The 20,112-nt window shown below is 32.1% G+C and overlaps 1 protein-coding gene across 1 annotated transcript in view; it reads left to right on the forward strand.

Moving 5' to 3' along the window:
- The window catches only part of LOC117116191 (PDZ domain-containing RING finger protein 4-like), a 58,963-nt gene extending 40,107 nt beyond the window's left edge, over positions 1–18,856 (forward strand). The window contains exons 7-8 of the mRNA XM_033260191.1: positions 12,717–12,830; positions 16,177–18,856. Coding sequence (XP_033116082.1) covers positions 12,717–12,830; positions 16,177–17,805 — 1,743 coding nt within the window. The 3' untranslated portion in view covers positions 17,806–18,856. The remainder of the gene's footprint in view (positions 1–12,716; positions 12,831–16,176) is intronic.
- The last annotated feature ends 1,256 nt before the right edge of the window (positions 18,857–20,112 follow it).

Raw genomic sequence — 20,112 nt, forward strand, 5'->3', positions numbered from 1 at the left:
AAATTGTTATTTTTAATGTTTAAACAATGCAATTTTATTTCTTTATGGCATACTCATCTTTTTCCTCTATTATTTTCCTTTTCCTTAGTCCTATTTTCCACTTTTCGTTTTTCCCTTTTTCTTCTCTCCAGTTTAGTTTTTTTTTCATTTGCCTTAACATTTGACCACTCTTTTGGCTTCCTGCTCCTTTCATTTTCTTTACCTTCTCTCCCATTTCCTTTCATTTTCAATCTTCTATCCAAAGTCTCTTCTCCCTCTTCATATTTTTCCCTCTTTATCCATTTTTTCCTAAAAAAATTCCAGTCTAGTGGTTTACTGCAAATGTTATTGAATATAGATTCACTATGGGATAATGAATGGGCTTAAAAAAATAAATATTTAGGAATTGAAACCTTGACTTAAAATTTAAAGGCAGGTACCATGACCACTACATCGTATCTCCTTTACTAAGGTTTAACTATATTGCTTGCATACAATGGTTTGTAATCCCCATTGCAAGCCCCAAACCCATCTTTTACAATGATATATCACGTTCCGTTCTGTGACATCCTTTTAGTCTGCTGTACGAAATTTTCTCATTTCAATTTCGGTTTTTACATGCAGTCTTGTCGAAATAAATTTATTGTAAAGTCTGGACAGGTGATTATTCAGTCCTAGATTTTGTGTTTATGTTGCCATTAAATTTTAGATAAGTATATTTAAAAGATGAGTTATTTCATTAGCTGTCTGCTTTTCTTACATGCAATTATAGCATCCATAATCCTAATACATTTGAAGGTAGATATCCAAGATTGTTCTAGTTTATTTAAGAGTTGTAACTTTATAATGCCAAATCTAGAATCAGGTTCAAAGTAATAAACATACTTTAATTTTATTTATTTAATTTTATTTCATTCAAATCCATAGCATGTAACTACAAAATGGATTATGTTTTATAAAAGTGTCTCTATGAGGCTACGGGGTAGAGTTTTTTTTTTCAATCATGAGAACAAGTCCTGCCTCCACAGCAGGCATTCATTGTTTTATAATATTAAACTAAAATACATGAGATAAATCAGATGAATATCATAACAAAAAAATTATAAGAATTAAAGCAATATAGATATAATAATGATACATATATAACAAAATTTTATCATATATTTAAATAGAATATTAATTACTGTATAGTATTCTATAAAAAGGATCGCAGCAATAAATATTTATAAAGTCGCTTATATATTATTTAACAAGGCTCCATAAAAATAAAATCCACCCCCAAGGCTCCATAAAAACAAAATAACCTACCCCCAAGGCTCCATAAAAAAATAACCCACCCCAACCAAGAGAAGTGGTGAATGAGAGTTGGTTTCTTAAATCCAATTTAATAATGGTTAGCAGTATGCATAGTTAACATCTTTCAAATAGATGAAAAAGCAAAATATTAATATAATTTAAAGCAGTGGTATGGTTATAAAAATATAAAATAAATTTTATGTAAAGTCTTAGGCTTCTTGTCAATTTTCTTTCCATCCTCTTACGAAGTTCAGTTTTAACAGATAATTTGCTAAAAATACAAGGAAATATATGGGTGGGCATATATAACCAAAAAAAATTAATATAACACTAAAAGCAATTTCAATATATTAATGATACATATACAACAGAATTTTGTTCATAAATTTAAATAGAATTTTAATTATAGTATTCTATAAAAAGGTGCACATATAAATAATTATGAACTTGCTTATAATATATTATTGTAACAATGCTCCATAAAAAAAAATGACCCATTCAGATTCTAGCCAAGAGAAGTGGTGAGAAAGAGCTGGTTTCTTTGAAGCTGATTTGATAGTGGTCAGCAGTACACACGATCAACTTTTTTCCCATTTAAAATTGATAAACAAGCAATGAAATAAAAAAGAATAATATATTTTTAAAGAAAAAAAACAACATTGAAAAGTAGTGTGGATAATCAAATACATTATGTGAAGGCAGGCTTGTATTCTATAAAAGGGTGCTGCAATAAATAATAAAGAACTCGCTTATAATATATTATTGTAACAATGCTCCATATTCAAATGACATATTCTAGGCAAGAGAAGTGGTGAGCGTTGTTTCCTCAAAGCCAATTTGTCTGTCACACAACAAAAAAAAAAAGAAAATAACATTGAAAAGTGGTGTGGTTAATCAAATACATTTTATGTGAAGGCAGACTTGTCTGTACTTCCCATTATCCTGCAGGAAATATATGGGCATATTTTGCTTGATTAGGAATGTGGATCCTGATGAAGTTTTCTGTCTCTGTTTGTAAATCCATTAGAATGTTCTCTGGTCTGATATCTGCAGGGGGCTAGGTTAAATTTGTTTGTGCAAAATCTATCGCTCAGGGTGATTTCTCCACAGTCTACAATGTCAAGTATTAAATTGAATTCACTGGCAAATGCCAAACAATTAAAAACCTCTCTCAGCAGGATACCACATCAATTAGTCTACCTTAATGAGCAGCCATAGGTCGAGAGAGAAAGCATTACCTAAGCCTTATTCCTAGCGTGTTTGGTTGGATCTAGTGGGCTTAATCTGCGTTGTGATTTAATGCGCGGTTTCAGCTGTGAGGAGCCATGCTAAAGATCAACACTCGCTCGTTGGTGTGAAGTGTGGACTTTGTTTGCCGCTATAAGAGAGCTTTTCACACTGTGAGTTTATGCGTTGTGTGCTCAAAAACACATACATGCTATTAACCAATTAACCAACGACAGTTGTATTATTTTATGCATTTGTATTTTATGATTGCACAAATATCTAGATCAATGGATTGAACTTAAAAAAATTATAAGAACTTAGTTCTTAACATACCAATAGTATATTAAAACAGTATTTATGAAAATTTGCTTCAGAGAGCCTACAGTAATAACTTTATCTATTAAATTAAGTAAAATAGATCAGTAGATTGCTCAAAGGATAAACAAGAGAGAATTATACATATTTTGTTAGGGCTTATATATTTACAAAAAGATTGTTGTTTATGTCAATTTATATTATACAAAATAGGAATAATGTGTTAGTAGGTTACCTCATTTTTACAAGAATGTTAAAAGGATTTTTTTTATAAGGAAAAAAAAGTATGTTCATTCTATATGAACTAGAGACAAATGTCTGAATTACTAAACCTTTAAACTATATGCCAAGTTTTAGATGTTTTAAATTAATCCTTAGATTTAGCATACGAAAAAGTGCATGTTCGAGATAGTTGCAACAGTAATATATTTTGGAAAAAATTCTTAAGATGTCTGTTGTGTGTTGAGTTTAAAGCAAATGTTATCGTCTGAGGATCAGTTATCTGGTCTAATAGGCTGGCTGTTTGCTTGGCCAACTACGAGTATGCTAAAGGTATTTCATTCTTCCCGTCCTACCGAGCCTAGAGGCCATTGGATCACTGTCAGTGCCAATTTCTTGAGATAAGTGTGCTCAAACGTATCTTGAGCAGTTATATTTGGGTGAAAGATCCGTTGGGCTGCCCTTCCATGTCAATTAGTGCTAATTAGTGTTCATACTGATAACTATGATTTCCTGTGATGAACAGTATCTTCCAGTAATTGGAGATGAAAGTCAAAGTGCCGCGACTTCAAAGGAAAAGAATTTACCACCCCTGGATGTGTGTTAGTCAAGAATTATGTAGTCTAAACAGCAAGAAAATACTTGCGTGTCCATCCAAGTAACTTTATTCTTTATGTTCCTCACCTGCACAGATGATCTGTGATGTTTAAATTGGGCTGCGAATTTTGGTAGTTAATTGCCAATTTAAATTTTGTACAATATCCCACTGTCAGGTGTTCTATACTTGGATGAATTTTTAAAAATGCGATTATATAAATGATAAACTAGACATTTTAATGATGTGGCAACCAATTATAATTTTTTTAAAATCTGAAATTGTTAAAGAAAATACCACAGTAGTTTTTATTATCCCATTATCAGGTGTTCAGTATTTTTATGATTTTTTAAAAAATGTGACCAAATTACAAATATAAGAAACTAGAATTTAATGATGTGGCCACCAAATAAATAAACAGTAAAAATCTCAAGTTCTTAAGAATAGTACAATATACTATATTATTTTGTGTTCAGTTTTATAGTAATTCATTTTCATTTTTTTTTTTTTGGTATATATTAATTGGGTTATTTTGAACACACCTTCACAAGAGGAAGCGTGCCACTGTTAAAACAAGTGTATTTATCGATTATATTGCATCGACTTCCATTCACAACTAAAAACCTATATTTTATATTTTGTAAGGCAGTCAAATTTGAAATTACATAATAAATTACTCTTGTAATCACCACAGTTACGCTAAGCTAGAATACTTGCGTGATTGACATATGTGAATGGGCCTTATTGCATTACTATGTTGTTATTCTTAGCAAAATTGGTGAGAAAAATACATCTTATGCTAGGCTAGGGAGAAGAAAATACCACTTATGTCACATAAATTGTCATGACATTTTAAAAAGATAATTGATGACGAAAAATCGCACGGAAGTCTCATAACCCACAAGTTCAGCGAAACAAAACAAGCAGATCTCAAAGCACACATTACATGACAAGAAAGACAAAATGAAGCTAGGAACGCAATTAGCGACCCATTTCTATCGCACACGCTACTGGCACATTTTGCGCTGTAAATCAGGCAAGCATTTTTTGCGAAAGATGAGATTGTTTCTGTTGAAGTTAATGCAAACTAAAATTATACACCAGTGATTACAAAGTGTTAGAAATTATGAAAGATGCAAGTTCAGATTTAATTAGACATATTTGTGGAATGTATATTCCAGAAGTCGTAATTCATTTTAAAAATGTGCAGATTTCCTTATTTAAATGTCATAGATAATTACTGTATACTATAAAATTTGCTCATCATGAAACAATATGCTTTTTTGTTCATGTTACCTGTTAAAAAACTAAGTATATATTTAAACCTATTTCATTAATCCACTTTAATATAGTATATTATATATAATGTGTTGAAGATTTAATTTTGTATTTAATCTTTATTATATATCAGAGATGACATACCAGGTCTCCTGTTTATTTTCTACCACAGTTGAACTTGCTTAAGTCAAATCCAAAATGCCATTGAAAAATTGTTGGATAAGATTTGACTTAAAGATTGTTAATTAATGGCAAACACAACAATTTGGCATATAAAATTAGATCGACTTAGAAATTATTCAACTTAGGCAAGTTTAACTGCATACAGTTTCTAATAAAGAAAAACATATGCATTTATATTTATTTAAATTCAGTTTATTATTATGTCAATTTAAGTTACCTCTGATCCACTAGGAAATTCTGGAAATATCAAATACATTTCCTTAATGGTGTAATTTAGCAGTAGTAATTATGGTATCAATATTTACTATTTATACAGTTTGTCAAACATTCCTTGTTTGATGAGAGTTAGTTGAGCAGGTTGTTTAATCTTTTGATTACTGTTACTGATTATGTATGCTTAATCATAAATCATCATCATGCATTTTTAACAGTAAATACTGTGCAAATGTTTCAACAGAATGCTCTAGCAAAACTACATCAAATTCTGAATTTCATCAGCTTAAATTCCTCTCCAGCCATAGTGATCGGTAACATTGCAATTCCGTACATCTATCTTCCCAGTTTCACTTTGTAATAGCATCTGCTCCTGCGACGTGCTTACTACCGGAGTGAAAGTGTAATTACTACCAGAATGTACTCATTTTCTGAAGCCGATGGGATATATTACCTTTTTTTTTTATTGTGCGTTTCATATATTATATTGTATATAATCCTACAGATATGACTAGATTTTCAAATTTATAAAAATAATGATTTCTAAGAATAACAAGATGGATGGTAATAGGCAGGAAGTTAATATTGCCTTTTATGATATCTTACTCAAATGCACTCTCCTACTAATGTTATTACCCACAATGCAATGCAAATGTAGGCTGAACATTGACCGATGCTGATTTCTATAAATATATTTTTGCACGCATAAAATTATTTTATGGGATATTAGACAACATTAATGCTCTGAGCATCAAATTTAATAATTGATAACATCTTGTTTTCTGTATTTAATTTGATTCAACACCTGTCTATATTTTCATGCTATGCTCTTAATGCTATTTGAAAAAAATATTAAAAACCAATAAAACCATCCATCCAAAAACTATCCCTTTCTGGATTCATTTTACTATCCAAGTACTGTAGTACTTATCTAGGCCTATGTTTTCACCTCTATGCGTTCATCATCGATCACCTGTGATCTGTCATCGTCCATCCATTTCTTGATCCGACTAAAACAGAATGTATTCAAATATCTATTGATTACTTTTTTATCTATTCATCTATCCATCTGTTTCTTCATCCATTAATCCATATTTTTTCATCCATCAATTTATTCAACATCTATCCATCATTCATCCGTCCATCTATTTTTCCATTTATTAATCTGCTGATCTTATCTGTTTGTTCTTCAATTTAATTTGGTGCCTAGCATGGCATATGAATTTAGCCTTAAATTTAACTGAATTTTATATCAAATAATGATTATTTATGCTACTTTTGTAATTTAAATATATTTAAACAGTTTCAAAACTACAGAGGAATCGACAAGTCTATATCAACCACCCATTATACCTTGACATACCTGATCTGTCTGTCTGTAGGCTTATTTCTTCATCACATTATAGGTCTATATCAGAGTTGGACATAAAAATCGGTCGGAGGGCCAAAGTGAATTTTTGATTCAATACCGAGGGCTGCACCCAAACTTTGTTGTTTCCATTGAACTGCTTATACCAATTTATTCTCAGTTTTAGTACTTTTTATATATGATTGGTGTCGGGTCATAAAAACAAGGTGTTTTCTAGCCAGTGTTGCTTGGCGGGCCGCACACATAGGGTTTTTAATTCATTTTCAAGGGCCGCAAAAAAATCGCTGGCGGCAGGCCGCACTTTGCCCACCTGTGGTCTATGTACCAATCAAAGTTTCTGCCTTGCGTTTCTTTTTGTCATTAATTCTAATGTTGAACCTGTTAATGTAATGTAATGTAGTTAGATTTATTTTAGACCGAAAAAGTCAAAGCGCTTGAGTTGTGGGTTTCTTCATGTCTGAGCTACCCGGTAAACAAGTGCCAGCTACTTGTCTGTCCACATCAGAGGCTGTATCTGCCGTACCTTTGATACCTTTTTCAACCAGAGTGAATTTGTATTTTTAGTATTATGTTGTGGTACAAACTGAGGTGTTAGATTTAAATAGATTCAATTTTATCATGTTGTTGAGGGGTTGGATAGGTAGATTTATCATTGAAGATCAGGGTGTGAGTGTAGGATCAAGTAGTGTAATTGCGATGGGAATTAAAAAGTACAGATGAGATCTTTTGGGGCCAGTTGTCCATTAATCATACCACCTTAGTAACTGGCATGTATTCAAAAGCCTTTGAGAACAGCCTGAGACAAGGCAGGGGTTTAATTAACCAATTATAGGCTATGCATTGATAGTGCTCTTGAAGATGCCGCTGTAGGCCTGGCATGAGGTCCCAGAGGCTCAGCCACATGGCTGTAGTAATCAAGAACTTCAGAGAGTTGAAAGCATTGCTGGACAAGTGATGAAACACAGGGCCTGACAGGTGAAGTCAGTACAAACAGGACAAATGCATTATGAGATTTCAATTATACATGACAAATTTTCATTTGACAGATAACCTTTATATTTGAAATTAAATTGTAAAAAACATGTTCTCTATGATTTAATAATAATTCAAATGTCATAATAAATTAACTAATGAACCGCAAAATTATTTTAGGAAGTCGTTCACTTAATAACAAATTTAACGGTTAACAAATTTTGTTGTAACAATTATCATCTAAGCTTACTGTTTTTCAAAGGTATACAGTATAAACATCTAGTAATTTAATGAAACGGAGATGATATATAATTCGCTGTTGATGTTTACACAATGGAAATGCATGTTAAATTTGATTGATGGCAATTTGTGATGAATGAAATTTTGTCAGTGAATATAAGGATCAATATGCGACCGAAATGTCAACCTCTTTCTAGAAAAACTTGCAGAGCTTAAGTTAATTATAATTGACTTGTTATTGAGGCATAACGTAGGCCTATAATAGTTGATTTATATACGCAACACACATTACATTTTGACTGACAGTAGGAAGTTAGTGTTCAGGGATAATTATAAACATGGATATTTCAACACAAACATGAAAGATGATACGATTACCATTATTGCTTGTAACCTGCGTTCGTGGTTATATTATCGATGATTTCTCGAAGACTGAACACATATAAATTATATAAGGAAAATGCCATAGCTAAGCAGTTTGTTAGGAGAATGGGGAAAAAAACCCTCAACAAATTTAGGTCAACGGCTGAACCAGTTATTTTCGTCTATAAATAAATCTATAAATAAACGAAGACCGATTGAATGCCGCAAGAATAATATCGTTTGCTCTTTTAATCTTAATTTCAGTTGTCACTCCTTGAGTAGACTTTATTTTGTTGCTATTCTAAATATATTCGCCGATTATTGAAAGAGGTCTTGTTTTTCTAGGAGCAAATAATTATTATTTTGAGCCACTTTTGAGATGTTATTTTTCCTATGCCCTATATCCTTCCCAGTTTCCTTCCATTGTATTCCAGATTTTTATCCCAGAGATCAAGTTTCCAAAAGTAGATTGGACTTTTAACTACGTTAGAATGAAAGTGTTCCTGCTTTGATATACACTTCCAATGAAACATGTTAAAACAATTTATATAGTTTTTTTCTGATTTACAGAAGGTTTACTACAAACATTTAAAAATTTCCTGGTAACCAGTTTTTTGTGTCTGTAAATTTTCAAGGAAAATATTTTCTCTAATATGTTCTATTGAAAGCAGATCGCTTTAAAAATATAGGTTTAGAAATATGCAATTTAAATATTGAATTTTATCGATAAAATCATAACACAGATTGTAAACATAAAATAGATGATGATAATTAATTGTTGAGTTAACAAACACATAGAAATAAAGATGGTTGCTTTCTTGACATGATTGTACCGCTGCCCTCTGGGTAGACTGCTCCTTTCGTTAAAAATGTAACTGTACTTAACAAAGTATGTTCTTGAAATCCATACAGTAAAGTGATAGTTGAATTATAATGCAAGTTATTGATATCAATCGGAATCTAATTGCAAGATTGTTAAGAATTTATGTAGTTGATGTTCATACTGATCCCTGTACAAATTTCTTCAGCTTAATATACTGGCTTGCCCCGGGCCAGTTATGCATGGTTGATTGCTGACCAGCGAAAGGTGACAGGTGCTAAATGACTGTGGGATGTGTTATCACGATGCTCTACCATAATCAGAAATTCAAGCTCCATGCTCTAAAGAAGTATAGGTTCAGAAAATAATCGCATGAGTTATTAAAATAAAATAAAATGTTCTTTAATCGTCCAATTCCAAATATTCGAGATAACAAATTTTTAGCTGGCATCTAGGGATCCGCGGCAGCCACAGTGCAATGCCAATACAGTACTGACATATTAAGGATACATTGTCCCTTATCACACCCAACGCCCACGCGAGGGTTATTTGAGGAGCAGAGCAAACTGACTCCCAAAGCTGGCTGGGTTTGAACAAGAATCTACAGCGCAAGAAGCAGGAACATTACGCCTCTCAGCCAATTATGAGTTATTTGTTTCTTATTCATTTATGTATAAATGTTTAATATATCCTTGATTTATTATTTTACGTTAGTAGTCTGTTCTTTGAAATTTCGTAATCGCCTATTAGTTAAATATGAAATGGATTATAGAAAAAAATCTTTATGACCAGGATTCTCATTTTAAAGTCAGTTTTATCTGCAACAACATATTAATTAATGGTAATTTTTTAGACACTGCCTTATTTGGATATGCTTGTTGAATGCAAAGTGACGTTGCCTCGTGTGTTTGGCATGACAGGTATTGATTTCATAACTCCATTACGCATAAACCCACAGAAGCCTTTCATGTAGTATTTATCACTTTTAACGTGGCTAAGAAAATCCGATGATTTATCGCTGTTTTAAATCTCAATGAATCATACACATAGTGAAACCTGATGATCACATGACCTCTAATGAATGTCATGTAATTTGAATGATGTACATCTGAGCGACAAACACATCTTGCGGCCCCCTTGTTTACATAAAGTGATGCGCACTGTACGCTAATGGCAAAATGGAGTGTTTTCATTTCCTTTTAATGAATGTTTGGTCTGTGGTTCATGGATTGATCAATCAGTAAAGTCTTGACTTCTGCTGACGTTTGATGTAAATACTGCAAACAAAATGTCTGCAAAGATTTTAATTAATTTAATGGCATACCAAAGCAAAAGTCATTCTTTTAACAGAAATGTAAAGTTATAATTTTGTTATTTGTCTAATATAGCATAAGATAAACTTTATTTAAAGGCACAATGTATACCTCTATTATTTGTTAATTTACATATATACATAATTAAATCAAGTACCAACCTATAAAAATGTTCTTTGGTTTGTATTGGTAGAGGGCGCTATTTCACTTTTTTTATTTGAAAAATCTAACAGATACAGTTATGGAATTTCGAAATCTGTCTTTCTTAAAAAGGTTTTTAAGTGACATTTAAAGTCTTGATTTGCCCAAAAACCTTTCGTAGTACAAGACATAAGCATTGTAATCTGTGATGTTGAAGACAACCACATAGGAAAAAAAACCACAAACCACTATGAGAATTAAATGTTAATACATCGCAAAGGTTTTCTTAATGTCAGATGTGTTCATTTACGCACGTACATCCCGCAAGCGACGGTTGATGAATGAGAAAGAAAAAAAACATGAAAGTTGAATTTATCTGTTATAGAAAATTATTCTAGTTACTTGTTGATAATCGTGCAATGGCGCTGAAAAAAAGAATGCAGGCAAGCGTGCAATGGCTTGTGCATTCAATGGCTCGTGCATTAGAACGAAAACGAAGTGAAGAGTCATCTGTCAAAGCTGTCAAGACACACTCCGACCGGCACTCGCTTCAACGAGAGACTCAAAAAAGCACGTCGAATAGTAGTTGTATTGATACATTACAAGTAATAACACTCTATTCTCTTAATAATGTGTCCGTAAATATGCTGCTGAAGACAATTATAACGTGATGAGTCATTTTAAACTAATGCAAGCCTTTTGAATGAAGCACCTACCCTAACTCGTAGCCTAGCTTATCGAGGGCTGACGCTGTGTGAAGTTTGCATCAAGTGCGTACAGCTGATTACGCGTGTGTGATTCACTCCCATGACGCTCAATTTATTTCAGTTATCCACTGAATTTCTTTACTGAGACAAATGAAGATGACTTTGCCATTATCCAGTGTGGCAGCCATTTTATAAAATGCCAACACAGCCATTAGGAGCTCCATGTTTTTACATTTGGCTCTTATTTTATACTGTATTCAAATTTGTAATCTTTTGATTTGGCTTTTAAAATTCCCATCTTTATTATATTGTCTTCAAATAGGAACACTGTTCTTAGTGATTTTAAAAGCATTCCATGGTTGATTTTTGTAGTTTTTGTGGAGAATTGTTCTTTTTTTTAAGTTCAATAACATTTCAAAAATCAGGTTGTAAACTAGTAATTTTTTTAAATTCCAAACATGGCAATGGGTACAGATCATTCCCTTATATGCAAAACAATAATTTAATAGTTTTTCTGTAAAGTATTCTGAATAAACTGTTACTTGATGAATTAAAAAAAAAAAGACTCTAAAATACATTTCTCCCTGTATTTAAAATTGAATTATATTTGACAACAAACGATTCTGCCATACACATTATGATCACATTTTGATTCACATTAGGTGAATTTCTAAGTAAGACATTTGGTCTCTTGCACTTATATTTAATGACAAAACGAACAAAAGCTTTTCACATACAGTATTCATAAAAAGTGATTTTAAAAGAACCTTATGGCAGAAATACAATGATGTATTCTTCCACTTAGCACCAATAAATAAGAAATAACTGCTTAGCATCTTTGTCGACGTCAACATTAAGTGAAAATTTATGTTCCATTCATAATTGCCTGATGTTTAGGGACTTAAATGTTTTGTGTTGTACAGGTAGCCATATTGTCATAAACAATTCATAAGTATGGGCTATGGTAGAGATATAATGACAGAATATTGCACATTCAAAAAACATGTCATGGCAAAAAGGTCATAGCCTTTAGTAGAAACATAAGCTCATTGCCATGAATCAAATTCATCATCGTAATATTCATTATTACCATGGTCATCATTATCATTATTGTTCTCATTATTATTATCATTATCATCATCCAATATCATGATCTATCATCATCTTCATCATCATCATCATCATTATCATCATCTTTAGCATTATCATCATCATCATCATCATCTCCTTCTTCATGATTATCATCCATTACAACAAACATGAGTTTCATAATTATAGTCATCTTCAATCACCTTCGCCATCATCATCATTAATATCATCACCATTTTACAAATATTGTTATTGGTTTTTTTTACCAATAATTTTAATAATAATTTTTATTATTATTGGTAGTAATATTACCAATTATTTTTTTTATTTCACAGTTAACTATTATTTTTACTATTATAATTTTAATTAAAATATAATTTGATGAATCTCATTTCAGTATGACGAATTTCTGTTTGATGATAATAACTCACTACTAGATGACTTGCAGCTGGATATGTTGGAACGAACGCACCAAGAGGCAATGCAGTTCACAGCCTGTCTCCTTGATGCTGTAAGTATCGATGCCTACGCAAGCATCATATTCCCGATTCCTACTACATATTCCAAAAGAAACAACACTTGTTGTTAGTTGATTGATTTATCCTTTTCATTTATTCTTCATATAGTTTAACATCATCATTCATTTTCTCTGGTGATTCATTCACGACATTTACTCATTATCTCACCTTCAGTTCGATTTTTCAGTTTGTGTTATTCATTTGAGTGATATTTTTTCCCAGTTCTATGTAAACATTAATTGTAATTATTACAGTACAGTACTTCATAACTACTAATAATTTTTGGAAAATAAATACAGAAGCAAGTAATTTAGTTCAGAGTAGTGTCTTACACTTTTAACGAAGGCTGTAACATGGTGGGTGGGTGGGTGTGTGCCTGCCTTGCATTCCAAAGGCTCTGTGTACAGGTCCTCTTTTTTCCCCTTCATTTACTAAAAATATTTCCACCCCACGCTAATTTGTGAGCTAAGTAAAAAAGGAATAGAAAAAAAATCTACTTCCATATAGTCAAATAAAAAAACTAAAAAATCAAAGAAAATAAAAAATATTTTATCGTGTTTAATGGTTTATGAAATATGTATAATTTTTAAACAGACTAAGACTGTAATGTCATATGGAACACAAAACTTAGATACTCCATTTTAACATCAGAAGGCCTTGTATTTTGATATGATATACACTATACTAGCACAATTCAACCTAATTTCTTTATCTGTTGGCGCACATGCAATAAAAATGGTACTTCTAATGCTTCTTATGTTACATTTAACATGTTATTATAGGATGTACTTAGGTGCTAATGGGCATAGATCTGTTGTCATGTTTTATTGCTTTAAAGTTCATCTTGGCTGCAGTAGTGTCAGTTATGAAATTTCAAATTAACTCAGAAGACATAGTTTCATGATTTTGTTAATAAAATTTTAAATAATTAATGTATTTAATTGTATAAATCAAAAGACATAGTTTCATGATTTTGTTAATTTTTTAAATAATTAATGTAATTGTATAACTCAAAAGACAGTTTCATGTTTTTGTTAATTTTTAATATACTTAATGTAATTGTAAAAGATAATTATTGTTTATATTACAAAACAATAAATTTCAAATGTTTTTTCTTTTATCAATTTAATTCATTTTGTTGCATCAGACATTGGGGCTACAATTTGCTGTAATACACAAATAATATATTTTATACTTAATATCATCCCACGAAATTAATTCATACTTAGTGGGAGCCAAAAAAAGATATACAAATGTAAATTATTATTGTGTTATTATTAAAACAAGTGTTTTCTTGAATAATACAACCTTTAGGAACAGCGTACAAATTAATGAATACACACTACTAAAATACACTACTACTAGTAGTAATATACTAGTGTGAATATACACTACTACTGTTATTTCATGTAAAACAATTCTATTTCCTAAAAAGAAATAACAATAATAAGCAATTAATGCTAAGCACTGATAGTATACAATACAAGTCAATAAAATATATATTATTTGAGTGAAAAACAATAAGCACCACGATTATTATCCTTATAGCTCATGCGGGACTGTCACTAATACTCTAGAAAAGCACAACGATTTGCCATTGTGGCATTTAGCGTTGCAGTTAACTGGCAATGGGAATTGAAATAATTATTTTTCATAAAGAAAACCATTTTGGCCCCTTAATGACCAGATTTGCTTGATTAAGAAGAATGTGGGGTTGTATGATGAATGGATTTTTGAAATCTATGGAGCTTTTTTGCTTTATCAATTCTAAAAAGCTTTTTGTAGCTCACTATATAATCGTTAATATTCATTGTATATCCATTCCTGAGAAAATTATTCTCTGAATATGTTTTCCTTTCAGAATTTTGCTGGTATTCCTCCCGGCAATTATGATTCATTGGAGTTTATTTCGATCATTGATTTTAATGTCTTGTCAAGATTACTGTTGTACAAATCAGCATGGGCATAAAAATTGTTAGATTTTTGGTATTTTAATATTTACAGTAAAAATTATGGTAAAGCAAGCTATCAATAGATATTAGATTCATTGTTAATTGATAATTTAATCTGACATAACATATCATTATGTGGATGATTTTTTAAAGAAAATTATGAATAAAAATAAATTTGGCAAATTATAAAAAAAGAAATATAATTATGCTGGTACTGTATATTCAAATACAGCCTAGTTTCAAGATGGTTAACAAGTTTTTAATTTTTTTGAATAATTATTATTATCATGATTATTACGATTTTAATATTGTCCAGGTTCAGATAATTTATTCATGAACATGTATATATTCCAGGTTCTTTTTTATTTTTTTACTTTTTGCAATATCTAGATAATATCGTAATACAACACCAAACATATATATGCCTTGTAAATAAGAAGGGATATAAAAAACTTAATGTAATAATTACAATTTCTAGACAGTCAATTCTCCTTCTATTCCACTTCCTTATTAACTCTTCTCATAATTCATAGTACTCTAGGTCTTGTAGAAATTCTACCATAAGAAGGATAAGATCTTCTATATGTAATGTAAGATCGTATGTGAATGTACCATCTTTAAAAACAGCTTGAAAACTCATTTTACTTATAATTTATCAACATTGATGATAAGATATGGAAATGGTTTGTATTGATTGAGTCATAGTACTTACCTTATGGAAATTACATGTTTCTTTAATATTAAGACCTGCGGATATCAGTCGCTTTCATGCATCAGACGTTGCTATGACAACGAATAAACACTGTAGTGCTACTTATTCAGAAAAAATAGCAAAGTAATTCATTTTAATGCTCATCATGATGACTCATTAAATATATGTTTCTGAGTAGCAGTGTTATTGATGGTTTCAACATGCAGCTTTGCAATTGCGAATATCGGCCTTTCTCTGATATAAAATCTTGAAATGAATACAGAATATCTGTCATTTCCTCTTCTCCTTCCTCTGCCTTTTCACTCATTATTCTCTGTCCTCTTTCATCTCTCTCCAAGAAAAAACACTATGTGTTATTATACCAGCTGTACAGGACACTATATACCATGAATAACACACTGCACTATTAAACATAGCCGATAGAATAGTCATAATACCTCTAATGACATTAAATTTACTACATCATCATGAAAAACGTGACAGAATATCAAGTTGTAATATGATATATTGAGATACCAGTATTATATATGCTGTTAATAAAATTATAAAGCCTGATAACATTTGCAATCTACTGTGCATTCTTTCAAAGAAATTATATGTAATTTTTTTTTTTATTTACGTATATGAAAAGTTGATGCAACTGTACTTAATCATTGTGGATGCTTTTTCTTATAGGAGTGTCAACCAGATGATGATGCAAGAACAACAGACACAGGAACAACCGAAAACACATCAACAGGGAACGCATCAACTCACAAAGATAGCGGTGTGGGGCATGCGACTGACGAAAGTGTACGTAATGATTCTGAGCAGGAGGGAGCAGGCGATGAACTATGTATTCAATACGTTTCTGGAATTCGCAACGGCGAGTTGCGATGTTCAACTGATAGTTTCATGTCCAATGAACAAGAAGCAGTTGATGAAATCTCATTAAGCGAATGTTTGAAATTTAGAGAACAATTGACTTACAAATGTGACAAGCACATGCGTAGTGACACTGATAGTGAGAGTTTGCGTGGCAAGGAGTCAAAAGTGATGCGATTAGGCTCAGATTCAATGGAAACGACGAGTGTCAGTGGAGAAGACACACTAAACCGCAATGGACAATGGATGGGTATGGCCCACGAAAGTCAGGTGTCTGTCATTTCCCAAGATGCCCAAGATGGCATCTGGACAAAGCAGGATAGCTCAAATACACAAAGTATGGAATCGGTTGACAGTGGTGAGCACGCTAAAGAGAAAGCTACTCCGGAACCGCCTACTGCTGCCGGGAGTGGGGATGAGGCAGACCCCAAGGCAGATGGAGCAGTTGAATTATCACTAAAATTAAAGACACTTCAGAACGGTAAGGCTGATAGTGCAGCTCACATGAGTCTTGTTGATAAATCAACCAAGAAACCATTACAAACTGGACGGCATCGAAGTCGCTTACCCAAAACAAATCCATCAAGTCCGCGTAAATCATCCTCATCCAGTTCACGAGACAGGTCCAGTAGTAAAGAGAAATCAACAGCTAGTCCTGCAAAAGAGAAAATTAAAACAGGAGGACAATCAAAATCAGGAAGCCATCACCAACGTATGCCTGCTACTAACCCACGTCTGAGGGCGCAATTATCGCAACGTACACCATACTTTGCAAGAATTCAGGAGCAAGCACAGATCTTGCACACTAAGAACAGTTTCTTGCAGAAAGAAAATATTCAGCTTCGCAGAAGTTTAGAATCACTCAGCAGCATCACATCAATTCCAAATTATGCTAAACATTATCGTAGTTACATGCATTTAGTGAAAAAGAACGAAGAAAAAGCTTTTTCCGAGGACAAAGACAAAAATAGTAAACATGATTCACAACCAGAGATGAAATGGAAGGTGAAAATCCGTAGCGATGGAACACGCTATATTGCCAGGAGGCCAGTAAGGGACAAAATCCTCAAAGACCGCGAAAACAAATTACAGGATGAGCGAGCTGGCTTAACAACAGATGACGAAGCAATGAGCGAAATGAAATTGGGCCGCTACTGGAATAGGGAAGATCGTAAGCGACATGTTGAGCGTGCAAAGGATCAGAGAAGACGGCGCGAGTTCATGATGCAAGCACGCATGGAAGCCTTGAAGGAACAAGGTAGCGAGGAAAACAAAAAGCAGGACATAGTTGATCTTAGTCGTAAAAAAATGCACAAGAAAAAATCAAGAGGCGGTTGGGATGATTTTATGACTGTAGAGGAAATGCTAGCTCATGGTATTCGAATTAGTCCAAGCAATTCAAAAGAATTCAATCCACTTTTAAATGTAACCGCTGTTTAGATCAACAACAATTTCCATGGATTGGTTGCGAGTGTAATCAAAATTGATGGCCTGTATTTTTGTAACAGCAGATTGTTGTCCGTATCAAATGTATGTGTAATGTATGCACAAAACTGTTGACTCTCTTCTTAAGGTTCTAGCACTGATCTGCTAGAATTTACAAGAAAATTGTCTATTTATAAACAATTGCAATTTGAAGTATTTTTGCAACAAAATTATGTTGTTTTCTCTGTCAAGAATGGAATGTTAAAATTTAGCACAGTGTGTATTGTACCCAGTCATCCTGACGTTTAGTATTAATGATAATTGTCACATCACCCTTATATATTGTCACTGAAGATTGTCCATGTAGATTGGTTTTATTGTTGAGTGCATCAGTCGATCTGTTGATTTATCTGGATACAAGTTAAAATACAAACTGAATTTCACCTCATTTGCTTAGATTTATAAAAAAAAAAGTGATTTTTTTTTTTTTTAGTTGACCTATGCAATTTATGGTAACGCAAAGTTTCTTATCCTTCATTTCTGCATGTCAGTAAAGTGGCAGTATTATTTTAGGAAATTCCTTTTGCAATACATTGTATTCCTGTTATGAGGAAGGGTTTTAAAAGGGTAAGAGAGTTATTTTGATTTAAGACTAAGCATTGTAATATTAGAAATCCTTACTATTTCAATTAATATTCAAATTTTTATGGTTTTTTGCAACTCCAATTTATATGAGAATTGCATTATTTTTTTCATCCTTCTCTGGATTTATTTTCTCCTTTCTATGTTTTGAACAAAACGTGTCGGAAGAAGTAGAATTAGGAATTTGTTTTTGACGATTCTAGGAAGAGAATTTATTAATACAGCATATTTTCATTCAAGAAGAAATCTACCATCTGTTTATCCCTTATGGAAATGGCTTGTCATATGTGCGGATTATTTTTGCATTTGTTTTTAGAAAAGACACAATCCAAAAAAAAGTTGTAAGTAAAAAACCTTCAACCATTTCGATGGAAACAGTAAAAAAAAAAAAAGAAGAGGCGAGTGTGGTTAATTGTAAATGTTCCAAAACTGCAAATGTATATAATGATTATTTTGCATTTAAATTAAATTTTATTCTATCTGTACAGATATATATGTGGAAAGAAAAAAACATTAGAAAACCAGAGTAGCGAAGAAACTTGGTGGGAAGAAGTTATGTAGGCATTTTGAAATCAAAATTCCATAAACACAAGATTACATCAGCATTTTGAAAAACAATGTAATTATTAGAATTACCTATTGATAGTCACAATTATTTATTTGGGCATTTTGTCTTAACTCTTCGGTTGAAGTTTGAGATTAGTATTTCTGTAGGCGAGCGGTTGTTAACCCTCTTTATAAATATGACAGATAATCTTTGAAAGGTCTAAAATGATAACAGTTTTTGAAGAACACAAATTTGAATCATTTTTACTAATTATCGTAAAATATGCGATGAAAGCGTTCAAAAGCAGTGGGGTATCTAGAAATCTTGAAGTGGGTGTGCTGATAGTGGGCGCAAAGGTAAAGGGAGGGGGCTTGATGAGATGACCAGTTGAGGTGGGTGTTAACTCGCAAAATAAGGCGAGTTTAGTTGCCATTAAATTCCATCCCAGCTGCTTCAGCTGGAGAGCTGTATTAATCCTGTCTCTTATACACATCTAGATGTGTACCCCCGCACACCCCCTAGATATGCCACTGTTCACAAGAACATATAACTCTGGATACTTAATTTAGATAATTTATTATCAAATTTGAGAATTGGTACTATCAATAATTAAATCAAATTTGAGAATTGGTACTATCAATAATTAAATCAAATTTTCCGAAAGGTGCATAATCTTGTAACACATTCTATGAAGCTTGCTTTTTACGATGTAAAATCTTTCTTTTTGTATTTCAAAAGTGATTATTTACATTTGTTGTAAGCAGTAGCATCAAATTTTCCATAATTGTTATTATTCTCTTGTACCATTAAGCACAGGTAGTCTTTGAATTTTCTTTACCTGGTGTTACTTCCTTGACACCTGAACATCAGTCATAAATTTTCACAGTCCTTTGGAAGAAAGAAAACCTTGCTGAATTCCACACGCTTATTGATACAGTAGTAAATCTGATATAACGAATGGCCCGAGTACCCTAGTTAAACGAAGATATTTATTCGAGGAATTTCCCCCAGCTATTACTTATCCATTGATTTCCAACATTGACGACGATTAGCAACTAAAATTTTCAATGATGCATTCAATCAAAATATAAGCCTAATAATTATCACTCGAATATCGAATGATACTCTGGAAA

This window comes from Anneissia japonica, unplaced genomic scaffold (assembly GCF_011630105.1).
Source record: "Anneissia japonica isolate Jap-2015-1 unplaced genomic scaffold, ASM1163010v1 scaffold287729_len363858_cov192, whole genome shotgun sequence".
NCBI classification, from domain to species: domain Eukaryota; kingdom Metazoa; phylum Echinodermata; class Crinoidea; order Comatulida; family Comatulidae; genus Anneissia; species Anneissia japonica.